This window comes from Maniola hyperantus, chromosome 3 (assembly GCF_902806685.2).
Source record: "Maniola hyperantus chromosome 3, iAphHyp1.2, whole genome shotgun sequence".
Classification (NCBI taxonomy): Eukaryota; Metazoa; Arthropoda; class Insecta; order Lepidoptera; family Nymphalidae; genus Maniola; species Maniola hyperantus.
The window spans coordinates 3,925,333-3,949,380 of record NC_048538.1 but is presented as its reverse complement, the minus strand read 5'-3'; the positions used below and the strand labels follow the sequence as shown (position 1 = coordinate 3,949,380).

General features: G+C 36.3%; 1 protein-coding gene across 1 annotated transcript in view; it reads left to right on the top strand.

Annotated features, from left to right (window-relative positions):
• Positions 1–24,048, top strand: part of nmo (serine/threonine-protein kinase nemo) — a 173,321-nt gene that overhangs the window by 73,669 nt on the left and 75,604 nt on the right. The window contains 2 exon segments of the mRNA XM_034984556.2: positions 17,001–17,130; positions 19,292–19,347. Of these exon segments, the coding sequence (XP_034840447.2) occupies positions 17,001–17,130; positions 19,292–19,347 (186 nt within the window).

The window sequence follows — 24,048 nt, the reverse complement described above, 5'->3', positions numbered from 1 at the left end:
TCAGCTAATAAATAATTAATTGGTCCACTAGATAAAGTAGGTAACATTGAACCTATTTTGAATCTGTAGGTTTACTTATTCGACCAAATTAGAGTTATTAGATTACTTTGAATACCTAGTAGGTATAGGGTATGAAATATCAGGTTTGAATTAATCTAACTATGTACATACCAGAAACAGAAAGACATACAACACTTATGCTCACGAAAGTAGCCATGTGGATGTTGGAATTTTATTTGATTCTTATACCAATAAAATTTATATTAAGTGCTAGTATGTACTTTTGTTCCGTTTGCTCGCCCTTGTGAAAATTATAAATTACATTGGCTGCAACTACCATTTAAGGAGAGGTGAATGAATTGAATCATTATTATATTAACCTAAAGTGAATTTAACTGATCAGATCAGATGAAAATAAATAAATGGAATTGAATTAAAATATTTATTTATCAGCATAACAGTGGTTCTTTCAAATGTTCTTAGAGTTTTATAATTAAAAAAGGTAAAATTATATGAGCTATCACATTCATATAAAGTCACTAGTAGCTGACATCCTCTTATACTAATAGATGACATGCATTCGTGATTTTTAGAATTCGGAAAATAAAAATAATAATAAAATAAAAATACGTTTCCACTTCTCATGCTCGTAAGGTTCTATTTTACGCTGGCTATAAGAGGACTAAAGTGCGTTTCATGCTGTTATGCACAAGGTATTTATAGGTAAACAACAGTCTCTCTGAATGACATATGGATGAGAAAGAATGTATGTAATTTCTATGGTGCCAGTGAACTTTTGCACTTGTATTGAGGTTGCGACCTATACCTACAAACTCATTACAGCACCCTCATTTAATCCCTACTCTTTTCGGACAATCTATAGATATGTACTTATAGTAATATTATTGTTACATTTCCTCGCAATCGAAGTGAAAAGTAGTGTTTATAACTCGGCTCAAGTGGCTTGTTTGGTGCCCTTGTTGTACAATCTGCTACCATAAATCAAAGCCTTTAGGTACTTACTACCTCGGAAAAACACGCACTGAACAACAGGTTAACTACCAAGTACATCATAAATTATTTACTGTTGTTATTATTGGATTGGCTTACCAACTTAATAGATGATACTATCTGCTGTAATAATAGAAATTAGAAAGAAATACTAAGTTACGAAGTTCAATTTTTATGTACGAGTAAAGGAAACTTTGAAACATGTGTCTCTAATAACAAAAGAGAGTTACGAAGGTGTTATTAAATGAAGTGGCAATGACTGTGGCAATGTTATGTATTACAGGGTCTGGATTGTTGTATTTCTTTATATAGCCTACTAACACATAATTTTATCATATCGTTGTTTCTCGGGTATAATTAATAATGCACGAATAATTCGATCTCTGACTTAGGTTTAGATTTGAAATAAGAAATGAAATTGTCAGTATACAGAGAAGTGTAAATCTTAACCTTGCAAGCCCTATAGGATAAATAGTGGAGAAACGGATTCCCTACTTTTACTGCCCAAATTTTGACTAGCTATTTGACTTTGGAAAAAGGAGCTTATGAGATGCATATTTTTACAAAATAAATAAATTATTAATATAATTATTATAAACAAAAGACGGATTGCTCTCTTGTGTGTGTGCCCTTAAATTATATTAAAATTTCAAACGAGTTGCACAATTATTATCACTTGCAGACATTACACGTAGGGCGATTGTCTAAAACCTGCATCAATCATTATTGTTCTGATTGGCTGAATTTGTGCGATTCTTGTTGCAACAATGCATTGTGGCCAATAGTGAGCGAGCATTAACCAATCAGAGATGATTGCGATCGTGACATTGTAGCTGTCAAACAACCGCGGTAGAGCCCACGGTGAACTAAAGATGTTTACTACTGTAGATACCCCACAAATAGTTGAGAATATCGATTTGAGTATTGAGTTCAGTAGTCTCGATAACTAGTCTTTCAAATCATTAATCAATTACTAAAAGCCATAAAGCAAATTAAGAAGAAGATTAATCAAATGAGGTATTAAGGGAGCAAACACTTAGCGGGTTTGCCATAACCGTTGACACTATAATATTCATTCTATTGACTGTACACAAATAATCGCTTCTGGTGGCTGTCTTGAGGAAGCGAATTAAAAAAAAAAAAAAAAAATGGTGTTTAATATTGTTATGATATAACGTGTCATTGTTATGAATGTGATTATTATTTTTAGACTCTAAACAAACTGACAACTAGTGAATGAGAGAAAAGGATACCGACTTATGTATGGACTGAGTCCTGGTGTGATAAGCGGTGATCCCTGAGAATATTAGAAACGAATACCGACTTATGTATGGACTTACTCCTGGTGCGATAAGCGGTGATTCCTGAGAATATCTGAAAAGAATACCGACTTATGTATGGACTTATTGCTAGTGTGATAAGCGGTGACTCTTGAGAGTATTTTATGATAACCTAAGGAGCAAATAAGAGAGAAGAATACCGACTTATGTATGGACTTATTCCTGGTGTGATAAGCGGTGATTCTTGAGAGTATTTTATGATAACATAACAAGCAAATAAGTGAAACGAATACCGACTTATGTATGGACTTATTCCTGGTGCGATAAGCGGTGATTCCTGAGTATAGTTGAAAAGAATACCGACTTATGTATGGATTTATTCCTGGTGTGATAAGCGGTGATTCTTGAGAGTATTTTATGATAACCTAACAAGCAAATAAGTGAAACGAATACCGACTTATGTATGGACTTATTCCTGGTGCGATAAGCGGTGATTCCTGAGTATAGTTGAAAAGAATACCGACTTATGTATGGATTTATTCCTGGTGTGATAAGCGGTGATTCTTGAGAGTATTTTATGATAACCTAACAAGCAAATCAGGGAAACGAATACCGACTTATGTATGGACTTATTCCTGGTGCGATAAGCGGTGATTCCTGAGAATAGTTGAAAAGAATACCGACTTATGTATGGATTTATTCCTGGTGTGATGAGCGGTGATTCCTGAGAATATTTTATGATGAACCAACCGGCAAATGAGAGAAAAGAATACCGACTTATGTATGGACTTATTCCTGGTGAGATAAGCGGTGATTCTTGAGAATATTTTATGATAACCCAACAAGCAAATAAGGGAAACGAATACCGACTTATGTATGGACTTATTCCTGGTGTGATAAGCGGTGATTCCTGAGAATATTTTATGATGAACCAAGTGGCAAATGGGAGAAAAGAATACCGACTTATGTATGGACTTATTCCTGGTGTGATAAGCGGTAATTGCTGAGAATAGTTTATGTAATATACCTTGTCCCAATTGTGTCAAAGGTTGTCTATTTTATATGTTCCAAATGAGACACATTGTTATTGGAAAATTTAATTCATGTCCCAATTGTGACATACAGCAAGTGGAAATTTTTGATTTTGTAGTAATCGGGCCAAAGGAGGGCAGCATTGACTATAATATAAACCTAAGAATAAGGAATCAAGAATGACAAATGGAAGGTGGCAATACTGACGTAAACAATGGATCGTATTCCGGTGACAAAAGCTGGTCCTAGTAAGAACCAACAAACGAATTGGAAAACGGCTGACGAAGCGTCTGAAAAATGACGAACAATAATAGTCTGGTAAAACCTGATTCGATAATCCCGATGCGAGTGGACGGTGATCTTCAGTATGAACTTCAGCAACTGATCGGGTCGCGATGGTGACAAGAGGGAGTCCAGTTAATTTGATGGAAAACAAGCAGACTAAATCGGGGTCGGCAAGTGGAAAGGGTGTATCCTTTTTATTAAAAATAATAGATTTATCTACAGAATAGGGGTACAGAAGTAGATATCATGGTTGGAAATCACTTTACCTGTTCTAGCAGATACTTACTAATGTTCAAGGGTTACTTAAATTCAAATTAAAGTTCTTATAATGGACGTATTCAGTAATAATATATTAATTATGTCTTGCTGAATTCGGTACGTAGTAGAAGTTGTATAGACCCTTTAAAGTAGATCTAAAATGACATGCTGATTGTAAATGCTAAATATCGGTTCATGTTAATGCACATCTTCGCAGTCACTCATTGTATTACGTTGATGTTTGGTGGAAACAGCACAGTAAAGAGCAAATTCTTAAATACTATTTCAAGTAACATCTATTCCAATAGACTATATAAGCAGTTCGCGCACGAAGGCTTGCTTACTTCACTCGCTAGGTATTAATGTATGGATCGCTGATATGTTATCAAAGCGTATAAGTACACCAATGTATCACGAAATAATTTCCTACATCTTTGTCATTCATTTGTCACACACTGACACGAGACAAGCAACGGTGACCGATGCAGCAATTCACGGCTCAGCATGACGCTGGGTTGGTGCAGCGTTGGGTGCTGTCTGTCCTCAATCACCGTGTTCAAGCTAACCATATTATCATAAGAGGACGAGGGTCTCTGGCATCGTTCGTCCTTACGCGCTCAAGAATGTACAAGAATGGAAGTTTCCAGAAATCAGATTTTATTGTATGTTACATCAATTAAGTCTATAGTGCCATCAAGGACTCGTTGCTTGCGAGACAATAAAATGGGGCAACAAAACGCCGTCTGTTGCGCTCTCTATCGCACTTACGGGGCTTATGGTAGACACAGTTATGCATGCATCTACCCCTAGTGCAAGGATGATATGGGGCACCACGGGTAACGAGTTTATAATAATACAATAATACCTTGGCTAACATCATTGTGACTTATTTTGTTATATTAATAATAGTATTTGTTGTACTACAATCGAGATACAGTCAGAGGCAGTCGTCGTCTCAGTTATTTGAAAATATAGGATTACATTGTGCACATTGTAGATCTCATAGTGATCTGTACTGTGTATCATTATTCATTTCATGATTCATGTTTCTTTAAATTTCTGAAATAATATGATTATTGGGTTCTCCTTAGAATACATTGTGGTTTCTTTCGATCTTAGTACTTATTAATAATAACAACTACATTTAACCATATTATTTATCTTGATTTCGTAGACATCAAGAATATTGGTTCAATATTCAATAATTCAATTTGATAGGTAATTATCTTTTATTGTTATTCAAGTAGAGTACAAAATATGGTCACATAATATCTGTGCCGACATCTCTGCCTTTCTGGTCTGCAAAAATATTTTACAATCATTATTCATATACTTACCGATAATGCTTAGTATAATACTACATATATGCAATTAAAGATTGGCATATTGTTTTCTTATTATTTGTTTTACGTTACATACTTATATTGTAATATTATTATTTTTTTCAACGGTGTCCATCAGTAGGTACCACTTGAGAATAATTAAATGTCAATTCACGATAGTCAAATTGATAATTCATGAAACACTACAAAGACATTATAATCAAGGTCAACTCATATCAAATATTCATCAATTGTATGAGAACATTGGATTATAACATATTCTTTTAATTTATTTTTAAGTTTAAAGAAATTATGAAGTCTACAGAAGTAGTTAGGTTCATTGGTATATTGTAGAACTTTGTGATTAATTTTGTATAAAGTGTTAGTAATGGTCAATGGGATCCAACCACTCTTACCATATCTCTTAAAATGTTTATACTAGTGAAAATATTGTATTTGTGTTGCATTAGAGCATTATGTAGGATTAGAATTCATGTCATTACAGTGGTAAGAAGGAAAGGGCAAACAAACTTACTTTAATTGAAAACTGATAGTGACATGGTTTAAAATCATAGAGTACTTAGCACTCAGAATTCAAGTTGGTGATAATTCACTATCCTTCTTTTCTTTCCTCGTTGTTGTTTTGTTTAAGTTTGATTATATTTTATTCGCTTTAAATGCAATTTACCAAAGATGTTTTATAATTCTCATAATTAGTATTGCCACATTTGACATGCAAATATTTATTCACGTATTACTAAATACAAATACAAACTTGAAGAATATGTAGTTCATAATAATATTTAAAAATTAAATTATTGATTTCACTATAATTTCCTTGTATTAAGTATTAACATAAATTGTGTTGATTTCAATATTTGATTATACTATTGTGAATTGGTTGTATACGTATATCACTAACAATAACTAGATTATAGAATTTTCTTAATATCAAGCTTAAATCAGAATGACTTATAGTATTTACTATTTACTTATCTCAGTGTGATCTGTTGTGTATTTATAAGAATTAGACTTACAGATGTTGATTGCAATGTACATAATGATTATTGATACCAGTACTTTGTAGGTCTCATTGGCACTTGTTTTGTGCACTTGTTAAATCTAACAATGTTAGCTTTGATCTGTTAGAGGAATTATTATACTAATTATATTAATTATAATATAGGACTGTTAAGGTATTCTATGTTGCTCCTATTGAGTTATGGGTATGAGGGCATTACCCTCGGTTGGAAGGCCGAGTGGTCAGATATGGGGACATATCTGGAGCAGGATGGACGACTGTGGGCAACACAGAAAAACCTGCCATCTGTCACCCGTGAGTGGAGGTGTGACAGCGCGCGGGAGTAAAAGAGGAACGATATAAAAGTAATTAAGCGAGATATAAGTACTAGGTGATTAATTAAGCTAGATATAAACTAAGTGGATGTGACAAGTGTACCTGAATATAAGACTGTGGACATTGGAACTGCGTTTGATTCATACTAGGGTCATCCCAAGACTAATAAACCCGGATTGGAGGTTAAGTTGTTTATACTACTGTATAAGCAAGGTCAAATAATTTTTAATCGATAGTCTATATAAATGCTAAGAGTGCCTATAAAAAGAACGGTAGATCAAAATTTTTTGAAGTAAAGCAAAACGAATGGATTTGGAGTCAAAAGTATGAGGGTTAACCATCGTTAATCGTACTTTTCACATGCCAGTTGATACATAGAGCCAATATTATGACGAGCCCTTTCTCAAATTTACACTCTATACTTCAATTTTATCTAAAAAGTCAGCCTCCTGAGCTACAAAACAAACCTAGCGGGAACTCCAAGATAAGTGGTTATCGTGTTAGGGCCGAGAAAAATACGATGTTATTATGAGAGCGGTCCAGTATTGGATCAGCTGACGTTATAACGACGTCTGCTTTCATTCCACGCTCTGGAAATTGCTTTGCGAACATAGGGCAGATATTGATTTATTTCTTTTATTTATGTACTACTATCTGATGCCCGCGACTCTGATTTTCCGGGATAAAAAGTAGCCTATGTCACTTTCCAGGTCTTGGTCTATAACCATGCAAAAAATCACGTCAATCCGTTGCACCGTTGCGACGTGATTGAAGGACAAACCAACAAACAAACACACTTTCATATTTATAATTAGGGTACTGATACTAGCTACCCGCACTGGCTTTGCTCGAGTGGAATATTTGAAAATTAGTGAGGGGGTGGAATTTTCAAAAAATAGGCTGCCTGCGTCATATGTACTGACATTTGACAACTGCCAGTGACGTCGAAGCCTCGACGTTCTGTTAGAAGTTCCATATCTATCATCCAGCTGATTTTAAGTTTATACTTTACTAGAGGATGCCCGCGACTTCGTCCGCGTGGATTTAGGTTTTTAAAAATCCCGTGGGAACTCTTTGATTTTCCGGGCTAAAAAGTTGTCTATGTACTTCCCTGGGATGTAAGCTAACTCTGTACCAAATTTCATCAAAATCGATTCGGATGGGCCGTCAAAAGTTAGCCGTTAGCAGACAGACAGACACACTTTCGCACTTATATTATTAATATATGGATTATTTAAAGCTAACAGCTATTACTAAAACCTACCGCGACTCTGTTATCCGCCTCAGAATTCCATTTACCACACGTTATGTAAAATCCCGCCTAGTTTTACAAATATCTGTTCATTCACCTACACATAGGTGACATAGAATGAGCAATACCTGCCCTGGCCTTGAGAGTCGTGCAAAAAAATGTGTCAAAAACGTCAAGTCCACGATACGGTGACATTGACATAGTTCTACGGACTTCCTGCCGGTTAGGCTTGGACTGCACGAAAACCGGCTCATTTAAAAAAAAATAGTCTAGTGCTTGGCTGCAAACAAACCTGCTGTTAAATGGTGATGGGAGAGCGCGCTTGCGTATGATGCCTATGCCGTTAGTATGAAAGTTATAAGTATTATCACCATTCTCAATTTGTTGTGATTGACTTCATTTTAGCAAAAGGCAGAGAATGGTACTGATTCTGAGCACGACTAAATTTTAGAGTATTCGCATCCTGTTCTTACTCTTGTAATATGAAAAGATCAGACAGTTTGACAGTATTAAATTTAATTTAGAGCTGTCAAACTTCGTGACTTTATAGCTGCCAGTCGCCAGCCTATTGCTTAAATTTGTAGCGTGCACTAAAATTTAGAGTCTTTAAATGTAAAATTCGTGTTCCGCCCTTCTTTAGATGCCGATACCCTAAATTTAGTTTAGAGAAAGACTGCAGAATCGGCGCCATTGTGGCTAATTCTGTTGTACACAATCTCTAAACTAAACTAAAATGATACGTCTAAATCTATAGCTATTCCCTTTCATAATGTTGCTTGCAGAAAAAGATAGACTAAATTTAGACCTGTTAATTTAGTTTAGGTTTAGAAATTGTGTACAAGAGAATTGGCCCCATTGTCAACCAAAGAGAGAGATTGCGATCGTCACACGTAGCTGTAAAACTACGAACGTAGCCTTCCGGTTACACTCCGGTTCTGAAGAAGCTAATATTTTTTTAAATTTCGCTTACTCTAGTTTCCGTTCCTTTAACACGCCCACTTTTTATCTTATCTGGAGAGCCGTTTTTTCGGAACCGGAAGCTGCTGCGTTTAGTCTCTGTTTGGGTGAGAGTAGGCGTTAACAGAATCGGGGCTTAGTATAAGCAACACAAGTATTTCAATTTTTTAGCTCAAAATACTGCGTATAAAGCTTTACTTCATTTGTATTTATTTTAAAAGACCGCCGCCGCGGATCTTGCACAGCCTAGAATCCAGTGGCTCCCTGCTACTCGTAGCAAGCGACCATGTCCCTCAGAACTCATAAAATCAATCCGGTTGGAAGCTGGACCACAGCCGGGCTGCGTGAAGTTCAAGCCTTACACTTACAAATAACAATAATATTCCTATGTATGTGTCCTGCTTTTATTCTGCAACTCGCCGGAACGTTTGCCAACGCTGTAATATGTACGAATTGTCAGTTTAAGTAACATAAAAATGCAACTCCTCAATATATCGAATTAGGTTGCCTACACATCGGATTGAAAGAGAGGTGATGCAAAATTATGTAGGTTAGGTAGTTAAGCAATACGATTAAGACAATAGTATGTAAGATTTCTTTATTAGTATTGTTAGTCCATAAGCGAGAGTAGATCATAAGCCGGCTCTCAATAAACATCTTCCACTGTTGCCGCATTTAATTATTACCATACGGCCACAACATATCTCATGGCGACCCTTGCCAGTCGGTGCCTGCCTAATCTAAGTGCGTGCACCGGCTGGGCACCGATCAAGATGAAGACTACACAATTTTCAAAAGAATATTATCAAGATTCAAGACTCAATTAGAACAAAAAGAAGAAAATAATTCCACGTCCTATATTAAAAATCAAGAAACACTAACATCAAGAAATAAGCCAAAATAAAATGAATCGCTCATGAACAGAAGACATCTCAAGCTTCATTGATCGGCCCAGCATCATCGTGCGTCCAGGGTTATCCCGGCCAAAACTAGGAGGTGTCCAGGGTATTCCCGGCCCAGTTCGAGGAGTCCAGGGTTTTCCCGGCCCATTAAGATGCAGTAAAGAAGAGGCGCAGGCTCCAGACCTCCGGACCTGATGACCAAAACCAGTCCTGACGACGACGGCGACTACACGGCGGTCACGAATTTGATTAATATAAAATGCGTCGCTAACAGTTAAAGTAAGTGCAATTTATCTCTCGTAATGGGCAAATAGGTAGAATGTGTAGGTATTGTAATTTTTTTTGGATAAATAATTTAATTTTGTACGTAGGTTAGGTGAATATTGGTTTTTTAATAATAAATAATACTTGCTCCACTATCTACTAATAAATTCCGTTCGTGCTTAATTTGTAAGATTTTATATAGTGTGTAGGATAGTTTAAAATAATAATAGATAATTAATAAATGAATAAGTAGATACTTACTTCTTTCGTAAATATTCGGTGTTAAAATCGAAATATAATAATTCAGAGAATTATAACGGTGTCATCGCGTGGTCAACGACACACGCGTACCCGAACATTTTGTATTGTTATACGAGACAATGGTTTTGCTCGAGATGCAATTTGCAAATACAAGGAAATGAATATGAAATAAGGAGAATTTTTTCCCTACAGACGTTTTTCGTCTAGTTTCGTGCAAGTTTTGACGATATAAGACTATACCCGGCTTTGACAAATTAGGACTCTGCAAACCAAAGGCTTGATCACCCTTCGGCTGTAGAAGTGCTATAGGTATAAAATATACAATATTTATTTTGGGATTGAGACATACTGACGTAGGAAGATGATTATTATTTATTTATTTGGACGCGATGTTATGCGCATATTTAGTACCTCCTCATTCAACTATATATTTGTCTAGACTCTTGATCATTATCTACCGCGCTGGTGTTAGTGAAAGACCTAGAATTTTTATGAAAAGTTGAATGTTAATGAAATACTTATTGAAAGAAATAAGTTTGATGAAGATAATAAGTGTTATGAAAAATGCTCGCAAGCATGTTATGTTAAATATTTATTAGGAGAGTACGCGCCGCGTTTGTTGATTTGTTTATTTATTTGTTTATGATGTGAAGAAGTAACTTGAAAGGAAGATGAAGACTAGGAGAGGTTTATTTTGACTGTCCAGGAAATATGAATACCTGAGATGTTTACTTAATAATAGGTATTATTATGGGTTTTAGAATAGAAACCTTATATTTACCGTCTTACGACGATGCTATACGACAGCTGTATACTTATGATGACGACTATTTGATAGGTCAAAGAATCTTTTAAAGTCGATTTGTGAAATCGATACATCAGCTTATACATATCTCATATCTATGATGCTATTTTGAGATTATTTTATTACCTATGATGAGATTTTTCGAAACTTTTGTAAAAGTTAAATCCTTGACTGCACTTAATAGATTACGATTTTTCTAGTTATAAGTAAGGTTGAAAGTATGCCCATACGAAGCAAGAGATAAGATAAATTGCATTTGAGCACAGGAAGTAACGATTAAAAAAAAAATGTTTCCTTACATAATTTTAATTTTATTTAGCATTAGATTTTATTTTTGTGATTGTCATCATCTTTTCTTCTGATTCGATGTAGCGTCTAACATTTTTTTTTCTTTTAAGGGGAGGGCGCCATGATTTTGTATCCAGCGATATGGGGAGTTGTGAAATGAATTCTCGATATATGTAGCCTATATTTATACTTATTACTTACTATACAATGGGAAACATAAAAGGGAAGTGACTAATGTTTCCTGTGTTTGTTTTAGTCCATAGCTTTTTCTGCATATTTCTCAAATTTTACTTGTAACAAATGAATTTATTTTATCAAGACATTAGTTTGGCGTATCGATTTTATCGTTATTTATGGCTAGCGAGGTTTTTAAGTTGTAGGACTGTTGCGTTTGCAAATAAAGATTCCGAACCACGCTGCACGCAGCAGCGCTGCCGCAACAGTGCTGTCACCAGCAATGTTCCGCTACATTGCTGCAGCGACATTGCTGCCTAGCTCGGAATGTAATGTCATATAAGCTTATAGAGATTGTATGGGGACTTAACGCACAACGCTTGTGTTACGCGCTCGCGCTTCAATTATACATCAAATACGTTTGATATTTGATAAAGAGTTGCTGATTTCTCTAGTAAAATATTGATTAGTGCAAAAGATCTTTGATTTTTGGTGTTAAAAATAAAATTACTTAGTAAATTACGTTTTAAATTTCATTTCGGTATCTACATCTCATACAACAAGATGGTTGGCGATTATTCTCCTACCTTCTTAGTTCCTACGAACTAATACAACGTTTAAATATCTTAAAATACCCCAAATGAATGAATGAACAACCTTTTAGTGGTATAGTCGGTCTGTTTATCTGTGACAAGTGCATACTCCTGCAGAGCGACTCACCGCTATGAATATTACAGCATGATTTGAAACAGCTCTGCGATGCTGCAGAGTACAGACCTATAGGTATTTATATCTACCTAATGCACTCTAAACTAGTAAATAATTAATGAAGACCATCATCATACGAGCAACCTGTCGCTGGCCCACTATAAAAAAATACTGTACAAGCAATTGCAGCCCCGCACATTGCTGGAGTGAGACAAATCCAAGTTTTTTTTATCATTTACATAATCTTCGACTGTATAATATGTTTTTTAAATCTTGTGTTTAAGTGTAAAATTGAATATTTTATTAAATTTTATTATAAAACTAGCTTATGCCCGCGACTTCGTCCGCGTGGACTACACAAATTTCAAACCCCTATTTCACCCCCTTAGGGGTTGAATTTTCAAAAATCCTTTCTTAGCGGATGCCTACGTCATAATAGCTATCTGCATGCCAAATTTCAGCCCGATCCGTCCAGTAGTTTGAGCTGTGCGTTGATAGATCAGTCAGTCAGTCAGTCAGTCAGTCACCCTTTCCTTTAATATATTTAGCTATTACACTCATTCCCACAAATTCCATGTCTTTCCCACTTTCCTGAGATGGAGCGCAGGAGTTATTACAGTTTCTAGTTTGCCTGTCGTCGCCATCACCGATTTTTTTGCAACTGGCGGCGATGTTTTGTCGTACAAAGTAAAAGGTCGGCAAATATGAACCATAACGTTCTGCAGCACAGAGATAAGCCGCGGGTTGGCGTAGCCACTGGTCTCTACTCCCTGTTGTAAGGGATTTGCGCGGACCGTTATAAAGCGTGACCCTCCACCGACTAACGGTGATTTGCTCTTCGACGATTCGAATTAAAGGATGATGTACTTTAGAATAGGTAACTAATGCACTTAGAAAGTACCTATTAGTACGCGACAGGTCGAGATGGCACGCGGGGTGGGAACGCTCCGCACACCAGCACAGCCTCGCACTAACCTGGTGCGAGGCTAAAACCGAGACCGCCGAGGCTAAAACTGAAAGCGTCGGGTGCGATCCCAGGAGACGCAGGTTCGATTCCTGCCGGTCCGCAGCTTTTGAAAATATTATGTATTTAAAGTTATTTTTATTTTTCGATTTATTATACTAGTTAAAGTTTATATTAGGTATTAAATATTAAACATTAGGTATGATATTTTGATTTTGAACGCCAAACTAAAATCATTTTAGTTTCTTGCTTCCTTAGGGAAAATATCTTATGATACATCTCATATACTCGTACATAATATCGCAAATGCTATATATATGTGACTTATACAAGATTTGTGCGGAAAGGAACTAAAATGAATCCGGTGGGATTGCCACAGCCTAGCTACACGTAAGACATCGTGTTCGGCTGCCGTTGCCAAACCGGGCTGAGAGTTCCATTAAAATATACATTACCAAAACGTTTTCGTAATTTGAAAGCATTGCGCTAGAATTCCCGAATGTCCCGTTTCATTTAAAAAAATATGTACCTACCATGAATTCGTCAACATCGTAACATCGTCTTAATAATGCAATCTTCTAGGTAAGCTCGCTCCACCTGTCCAAATGTAACTGCGCTGCGCTACGCGAATGCGTTTGAATCTTTACGGTGGTTCCGATCCGAATTCATAAAAATACGTTAGGAAGTTGTCATAGAACTATTTGTATGGTAGCTTATGACATATGACGTAGATATTTTTTATATCCGTAGTTTCACGGATTCGGATCGGATGAGTGAGTGATCGTTCATATCGTTCGTAAATTAAAAAAAATTGTTATTTATAAACATCTTGTCTCTAATGATAAATTTATAGGATTTTTAAAATACAATGTCGTCGGGCAGTCGGGAGACGATGAATTTACGTTTCAATGAGAAAAGTTTTAAAATTTTCACTTCTAATTATATTTTGACATAAGTGTAATAAATGTCGTAAACAAAAAGCTTTCGCTTCATAAATCTTTGTTTTGTGCAAAATTCGCAATGAAGATTAAATAATCGTCGTGTATCTACCTAGTTATATAAAGTTTAAACGATTTTATACAAAGCTGTCCCGCCCCAGCTTCGCTCAGGTGGTATTTCTGAAAATTATTTCTTAGTGGAGTCCACGTTAAATAGAGAACATTAAAAATCTATAGTTTTTAGATCCCGCGGTTATCTTACGTAGGTACCTACTAAAAGAAAAAGTTATCAGAACAAGTGAAAATTGTGTTTAGAATAATAAGTGTTCAGCTCATTTTCATTCTGGCCAAATAGGTAGTGGTAAAAAGGCAAAGAGGGAAATATAAAGTAGGTATAGATATTATGTATAAATAATTCTGAAAGTAATAAAACCTTTCACTAACACTGAATATAATATCTGCTCTATGATCTTTGCTAACTAGAAGAAAGGCCCGAGTTGTGCTTGAAAGCTGTGCTAACACAAGTTTCACACTTAATTTATATTTATTGTCTAGGAAAATTTACTATGTTTTCCTAGCATTTCGTTCAGGCGTCGTCGACGCGACGCTCTTACTTGCATAGCATTGGATAAGGACTGTGTCTATCACAGAATTAAGAATAGGATTAGAAATGGTAAAGGAGCGAAAGCTTGCGCCATTCCGATGTCTAGTGAAATAGCTGCAGTGCAGCGGTGCGCGTAATTGTTAAAACAGACGTTTGAATAGCGTTTAAAAATAACACATGACACATGCAAGTCTATAAAAAAAGTGTTTTGGTGGTGTATTTCATTTTTTTTTTTTTATAGGATTAATAATATCCTTTATTTTCGACATTTTGTTTAACTTGAATAAAAATATATTCTACTAGCTTATGCTCGCGACTTCGTCCGCGTGGACTACAAAATTTCAAAACCCTATTTCACCCCCTTAGGAGTTTAATTTTCAAAAATCCTTTCTTAGCGGATGCCTACGTCATAATAGCTATCTGCATGCCAAATTTCAGCCCGATCCGTCCAGTAGTTTGAGCTGTGCGTTGATAGATCAGTCAGTCAGTCAGTCAGTCATTCAGTCAGTCAGTCAGTCAGTCAGTCAGTCAGTCTGTCAGTCACCTTTTCCTTTTATATATATAGATTAAGATTATTAATCCTATAAAAAAAAAATGAAATAGAATATTGTAAATGCGGCAGTGTTTTGTTGGTTTGTCTTGCATCTAGGATTCCGTACCTCAAAAGGAAAAACGGAACCCTTATAGGATCACTTCGTTGTCTGTCTGGCTGTCTGTCTGTCAAGAAAGCTAGAGTTAGTTCTCGTTGACCTAGAATCATGAAATTTGGTAGGTAGGTCTTATAGAACATGTAAGGGGAAAATTCGAAAACCATGAATTTGTCACGAAAAAAATAAATTTAAATGTGTTCATGGACAAATAATTAGTAATTTCAACTTTCAAAGTAAGATTACTGTACCGAGTAGGGTATCATATGAAAGGTCTTTTTCTGGACATTCTAAAACTTCTTACTTCTAGTGCCATCTCCTATCGGAGGTTGGCGATCGCACAGCCCCCGCGCTAACCTATCGCAGGATAGCGCGGGTGACGTGCGGGTGTGCAGGTCGTCCCCTCGTCTCATACTCTGATTGCCGTCTCGACCTGTCGCGTACTATATATTACGATAAAGATATGTCTATAGTCTAACACCGAACGTAATTTTATTGTTTACGACTTGGCCGAGTCACATTTGTTAAAAGTATACAGATTCTTTTACAATAATTGAAAATGTTATAATGTGCGAGAAAGCTGGAAACTTAGCTAACATGCGAATTGCGATATATATATAGATATAATACGGTGGAAATGTGTCCGAAATGATTTCAGTGAATTCGGCGTGTGAAACGTCGATTGTTATCGCTTATACCTGTCGAATCGTTTCAGCGGCTCGTCGATTGTCGAGTTTGTTTTTATTTTCGCGCCTTTGTGAAGCGACCAAAACTGTTTCCATTTGTGCGTTTGAAAATGAGTCCCATCGGAATTTTGTTTAAATACTTATTGTACGATTTAAGTTTTATCTGAGGCTGTAAGATCATTATTATGTATACTTACTAAATTATGTAGCCAAATGTCAGAGAAATATTCTTCACCCCAATTCACGGGTGAAAAATCAATAAAAAATTATAATTTTTTTTATTTATTTATTAAAATTTAGTGATGTTATGTAGGGTGGATGATAAATACCTTTCGTTTTGCCCCTTTTCCCAAGTTTTGCTTCTTGTAATTACGTTTCTTTTGACAATTGCACGAATGTTGTACTTGCGCAGTAGGTTAAATTGATAAAGGAAACGTAATTAAGTGTCAACTGCAGTGCACCAAATTGTAATGTACTTATATAAAAATGAAACAACAGGTCTGAAATTAAGAAATCACAAATTCCTCATTTTTTTACATACTTAGGTATAGGTACTAAATGTCGTCATTTTTCGCTCTATGCCAAGTAACTTATGGACAAAATCTACTACATTCATTTGGATGAAGAAAATTGACAAAGCCGACTTATACCTATACCAAAACGATAACGCAATAAAAGAGTAAATTCTTTAAGTAACTGACGGGATTTGTAGGGCAGTTTAGATTAAATTGGTATGTCTAGACTCAATATATTATGTCTACAATAATTGTCAAGTGGCCCTTACTTTTGCGTAGATTATTTATAGTAGATAGAAGTAGTGCGATAGACCAAACGTGATCCCCATTCTGAGAAATTAATCTTTGTCTTTCTCTTTGTATAAACAGACAGAGCATTCTTTTGCACTTTTATGCTCTGCGTTGATAAATTGGTTGGCTGTCATTTCTACATTATTCTTTTATCTTGATGGACCTGCTCTTGAATTGTAATTTGTCTGTTTGTCCCCAGGGCAGTGACGGACCCGCGCGATGGCCGCCGCGTGGCTCTCAAGAAGCTGCCCAACGTGTTCCAGTCGCTCGTCTCCTCCAAACGCGTCTTCCGCGAGCTCAAGATGCTCTGCTTCTTTAAACACGAAAATGTAAGTACACCTTTAAAGCCTTGCTTCCTATCTTATCATAGGGCAGTGATGGATCAAAAACGCAAAAAGTTTTCAAAATGTCCAGTGCGTAATAATCAAAAACCATTTCGGTTTTCTGTCGCATTGCAAATGGCCAGAATTCTATTACTTAAATATTACCTAGTACGCGACAGGTCGAGGTAATCCTCAAAAGCTCGTCAAAAGCCAAAAGATTTCTGCCCTGCGAATGTTTGGCCTTAGATCCTTATTTAGCGTCGCTAAGTTTCTAAACTAAAACCAAATCCTAATTTTGCCAATTTTGGCTTTGGACAATGTAGTCATGAAAATATCACTATTTCAGGACAATTACGATGATGATATAGCCCAGACCAATCACTCCCGACTCTTTCTAGATTAGCTCAATTGTAGCCCAAATCGTGTTTCGTGAATCCCACCGCCTTGCGAGGTTGGTGGGTAGTGGGTACGTGGGATCCAATTTTCAGTTTGCATGCAAATCCCGTGCAAACACCGCGACAAGTGCCGCGGACCGCGAACGCTACACGCTGATCGATCGATAACGCAAACAGTGAAAATGAATAAATTATGTTCCCAGGCCCCAGCGCACCGCACCTATCTAATTATTATTATCATTGATAATGATAACAAGCCTTGCATTACATTTTGTTCAAATAGACAGTCAATTTTAGTATCAAGAATCCTAGGGCCTTACTGGGCGGGTGGATTAGATACGTACATGTGATCTAACTTCCCTTCTATGGACATGCGTCGACGCGTACACACGAACACGCACGCACGCACTCACGCACGCAAACACACACACACACTACACACTGATCGATATGCATTATCGATGACAGATTGATTACAGTGAAAATTAATAAATTAGACATTCACTTATCTAAGAATTATTAGGTATTATCATTGGTTAGCCTTGCATTAATTCAAATACTACCAAGTTTAGTATCATAAATTTATAAATCCCTGGGCGGTTGGTTGCGTGGGATCCGATTTCCCAGTTTCTATGCAAATCCCGTGCAAACACGCTGATAGCGACCGGGAACCACTACACGCTGATCGATAACGCAAACATTGAAAATGAAACATTTATGCTCCCTGCGTCCCGTACTGTAATTATTTCCTGATAACGGCCAGGTTGGCTTAACAAATTATCAGTTTTATTTTACGAATTTCGAGATGTTAATGCCATGTATTTACATTTTACAATAATTCTGATGACTTTGACGCAGCTTGCGGCTTACTCTCATCGAAAATTTCATCCTATCGTAGCCTAACTTAATTAAAGATAAGGGCACGGCTTTATGGAAGGCTGAGTAGACATTTGTGCCCATCTTCATGATCACGATGATTAATGTAATCATTCAGAATCACAGAGATTAAAAGTGTTAAAGAAGCAGGGAATTGTTGCTATACCGATGAAGGTGTGCAGATGTGCAGAAAAATCATTGCGTGTTATTTTAAAAGTAGACTTATTTCCATAGTGTTACATTGCTTTGGCTAGAGATAAGTTATTTTGATTTATTTTTGTACATTTTAGTATGTATAAATTCACTGACACGCGGTCCCCGTGTAAAGCCAACAGAATATAAGAACTATTTCTGCTATCCTATTTAAAGTTTTGTGATTTTAATCCATTAGCCTATCACACGCTCTTTTCGCCTTGGTGGTGACTGGTAATCCGATACACCCATTTTTTTCTAATGCCATACGATAATTGGAATTGAATTATAAATATACTCACGTGATTAGTCGGAGTATGCCCGACTAGTTTCGAACCTATTCGGGATCTATTTTCAATCGCTCGCGACTTGAATTGGGACGATCACTACGTCAAAAATAAATTATTTCTTAGGAACTATTAAATAGAGGCCCTTTCAAAAAGTTCGTAAAATCCACGTCCGCTGTTAGTTTTAAGTTTGCTAACTGTTTCAAATTATCGATTTAACTAAAAAAGTACGTCAAACGTCACATCTATGTAAATTTTATTCAAGCTCCCTTATAAACAAGCGTTTTGACGTTTGATAAAAGTAGCTGATTTGACTAGTAGTCATCATCTCTGTTGAATTGATATAATTGAATTGTTTAACAATATGTTTAGCTAAGTTTCTGTACAACCAAAACTAATACAAGACTTTGTTCTCAGGTGTTATCGGCGTTAGACATCCTCCAGCCGCCAAGCCTCGACTTCTTCCAAGAAATGTATCCTTTGAAATAATATTTCCTCGTAGCATTGCGAAACATTAAGTATTTTACAATCCATTAGCGACCGCTCGTGGTTCACTCGACAAAAATATAAATCCTCTATATTTCTTATCCCGTGGGAATTTTGAAAACCCGGCCTTACGCCCTGCCTATGTTATTAAATTCATAAGTGTTTGTAAAATTTTGCACAAAGTTTTGTGCAACATTTCAGCTTTCTAGGTAAATAAATAAATAAATAATCTTTATTTTTTCACACAATAATTTCACAAACAATAACAGCTGGGAACGATGATCCTGCAGAAGTTTACACTGTGTTGCAGTGATTATCGCCCTCCTCATACAATATGACAATATGAGTGCGCGCGCGCGTGTGTGTGTGTGTGTGTGTGTAAATGTTATATTATGTGAATTAGATTTAATTACAATGCCAGGTCTATTTAGGTTTCAGTCAGTGAGTGTGGATCTATTTATTTTTAAATACTTACTTTATTGTCCCTATTCATTCAACTGCATGCCCTACACACAATATAAAATGTAGTCCACTATAAATCAAACCTTTTCACTTGAAAAATTGTAAAAAATATATCGGTATTTTGAGGTATTCAGACTTTATTACTAACTACTTAGCTGATGCCCGCCACTTCGTACGTGGTTTTATGTTTTTAAAAATCCCGTGGGAACTCTTTGATTTCCCGGGATAAAAAGTAGCCTATGTCACTCTCCAGGTCTTTAACTCTATCCATGCAAAAAATCATGTCGATCCGTTGCTCCGTTGAATATTTCGTTGGAAAGATTATGTTTCGAGTTGCGGAGATACCTAATAACCTAAATGCTGGACTTTCGCTATAGGAGAGCCGCGGATTGACCGATCATGACCGAACTTCGCTCGACGTCTTTCGATTTGATTTGTGCTACTTACCTTTCCCTAAATTCCCGCCGGAAATTACTTAGATCAACCTTTCAGGTTATGTTTTATTTTCCTTTATCTATAAAGAAAAGTAAAAAAAAATACCTAAATATACAAAATTTCATCTAAATCGTTAGAGCCGTTTACCAGTGTAAAAACCAATTAAAATAATTTTCCGTAAGGGACATAATTAAAAGATAGCACTAAATACTTTTTACCTACGAATTAAGCATTTCTGTATAACGCCGGTTACGCACTCATTCGATCCGAGTCCGTGAATAACGTTGAATGAAAATGAAACGTGAATACGTTCCTTTTTGTTTTGTATGGTAGCTTATGACATATAATATGTCATATAATACGACATAATTTCGTAGATATTTTTTATATCCGTGTTTTCACGGATTCGGATCGGATGATTGTGTGATCGTTGTAACTCTGCTAAATAAAATAAATACCTACTGCAATTCCATTAATTCGAGTGTGCAATTAATACAATTATCTCTTGCTTATTTTTCGCTATCGGCTCGTGATAGTGGGGGACTGTGGAGAGGGCTAGAGGAGGGAGGGGGGCGTCAGCTGGCGAACACAATATACACCCACCCTACGATTTATTCCCCTTCAGTTTTTATTGAAATTCGGCTGGCACTCGTCTGCTCCGGCCTTTTCTCGCCTTGTGTTAAACTATAGTATAAAAAGTCATTTTCGGCTTATAAATTTTTTTTTAATCATTAGCGAGCAAAAGTGCAGTCGGGGTCAGCTGAAATTAGTGTGATTACCGACGCGACGTCCGACATATAATTTACGTACCTTATTACATCCAATACTTACACACCTTTTTCCTACGGCTTATTGTTGTCTAGTGTCTACCGAATCATCATCATCATCATCAACCGATAGACGTCCACTGCTGGACATAGGTCTCTTGTAGGGACTTCCACACGCCACGGTCTTGCGCCGCCTGAATCCAGCGGCTCCCTGCGACTCGTCTGATGTCGTCCGTCCACCTAGTGGAGGATCTTCCAACACTGCGTCCTTCCGGTGCAAGGTCGCCATTCTAGCACCTTGGGACGTCTATCGGTTTTACGAACTAGGTGCTCGAGCAGTCAGTGTATGCCTGGCGACTGCTTGACCGCCCAACCGCCCGAAGCAGTTGCAACTGCTTGAGCGGTTCATGTATGTACGTACGTAGAAGTCTGTAGTTCAATACGCAGTCGCAGCTTGAAGCAGTCCATCCTGACTGCTTCAAGCTCTCCGTGTATGGCTGGTCTTACATTAAAATGTTGTATAAAGTAAATTTAAATTTCCGCTAAAATTTAACTTGAAATTCGGGAAGTTTGTCAGATTAAACCTACGTATGTTTTTTACCTGCTCTTTTTTATGTTTCGGGCTGCGCTATCTTTTTTGCGATGGTTAGGAACCTCGCGAGACCCCTGTACCGAACTGATGATTTATTTTGTTCGCTAATGTTTCTTTAATAAAGCTGCCGAAGCGGAAAATTGTCTTTTTGGTCGCGTCTTACGCCCGCTGACCAATAACTTTGGGGAATAATGGAATGTGAATTTATTGCTTCATTATTAGATATCTTATAATCGTCTAGCTAACTCGACCAAACTATTCTATGAACCAAATACGAATGTGTTATCGGTACCCATATTATAAATGAGAAAGTGTGTTTGTTTGTCCTTCAATCACGTTGATACGGAGCAAAGGATGATTTTTTGCATGGATATACCTAGTTAAAAACCTGGAGTGACATAAGCTACTTTTATCAAAGCTTACTTTCTACTACTTATCTAAAATCAAGGAGTTCCCACGGGATTAACAAAAATCTAATTCCATGCGGACGAAGTCGCGGGTAACAGCTAGTATTTTCAAAAATCCCATGAGAACTCTTTGATTTTCCGGGATAAAAAGTAGCTTATGTCACTTTCCAGGTCTTCAACTATATCCTTGCAAAAAATCAGATCGATCCGTTGCTCCGTTGCGGCGTAATTGAAGGAAACCCAACAAACAAACACAATTTCGCATTTATAATATGGGTAGTGCTAACATGTAAGTTTTTGTCTTCTTGAAGTTCTAACGTTCAAAAGATTTAAGACACTACCCGACTCTATTATTCTACTACATATTAGAATAGAAAACCTGTAAAAACAATGTACTTATACCAAAACTCATAATTTTGTGTATAATCTTTGCGTTTATCATAATTTATGTCTACACGTGTAGATAATATATAACGTGTGTTAACTAAGAACTAGAAAACAACTAATAAATCATAAGAAATATAGGTAACACTTGAAATTGTAGCGAAGAATCTTAATCATACGCATGTTTCAAGCGGTACGATGAGTTGTTTATATTCACGCGTTGTTCGTAGCTTTCCCGTTGCATCGGGCATTAACAGAAATAGATGTAGTGTTTCCGTCCGCTGACACTCATGAGCAACATTTTCATCTGTAGCCTCTGTTTATCGTTACTCTGTGACACATATTTTGGTCTTTACACGATAATAGGTACTCAGAATAATAATATATTGCTTGTTTTTTTTAAAGATTTTCACGTTCTGTTTCAGACAGGTCGTTTTCTTTGTTTATTGAACTGTATGAATAATAATATTCATCTGCTTGGGACTTGGGACATAGACGCAACTGCTTCCGTTCGTTGACACTCAAGTGCAACGTTTTCATTTGTAAGCTCTGTATGTCCGTTGCTCTGTGACTTTGATATATTTGGACATAATATGTACATTGTACATATTGTGGCCTTTACAATAATTTAAATTGAAATTTAATGTAAGTTATATATCCTGCTTGATCTGCCTTGTTTCATTAATACCCAAGGTTTGACATGATAGTTTAGTACAGTACGCGGCAGAAAATAATGTACATCTGCCTTTAGATTAACATTTCGGCTTTGTAGAGCTTGCTTTGTCATTCATTCCCATATGACATTTTGTCGGTCTCAACGACAGAGACAATGCTCTACGAATCCGCTATGTCCCTTCTAAAGGTCCATGTACATTATTTTCTGCCGCGTACTGTAGGTACTATAGTGTACAACAATTGGCACAAATCAATTAAGTACCAAACACTGATTCAGTGTGATTATGAGTGTGAGTGTGATATAGTCATCTTCCAGTTCTAAATTCTTAAAGACCTTCGACGATTCAAAAAGAACATTGAATGGTCAAATATTTTAAGTATACGTTTATGATGAGCCAACTATTTAGTTAATATTATATTCTCAATGTGTTGCGACATTAAATCATATTCACGAGTGTATGAAGTAAGCGTTCGAATAAATTTTGCTATGTGCTAAAAAGGATAGAACCCGAATCCCGTCCAGAATATTAAGGTTTAATATTACATTTTTATAGCTCTCAAATGAATTATGTATCGTTTATGTACTGTTTATTACATTTTCATCTATACGCAGTGTTGTTCTGGCCATTTTCACAATAACTAACTATACATTTTCTATGAAATGTAAATAAAAACTGTTTATTTATTATATTAATAACATACTCGAACATACAAAAAGCTTCAATGTAGTTATGTTTATCTCGTTAACCTCTTTGGTAGAGACTTTCTTAATAAGTTAATATGATACTTTTCCCTTTGTGTTTAGGGGTTCTTACCCGGTTATTTCTTGTACCTTAGTACCCTTCTTGTGCGAATCCGACTCGAACTTGACTGATTTTTATATGATTCATCGTGTTCTCACGGCATAGGATTCTGACGGACTATGTTATCTTTATGTACCAAAAAGCTTTATCCGTACCTAATAAT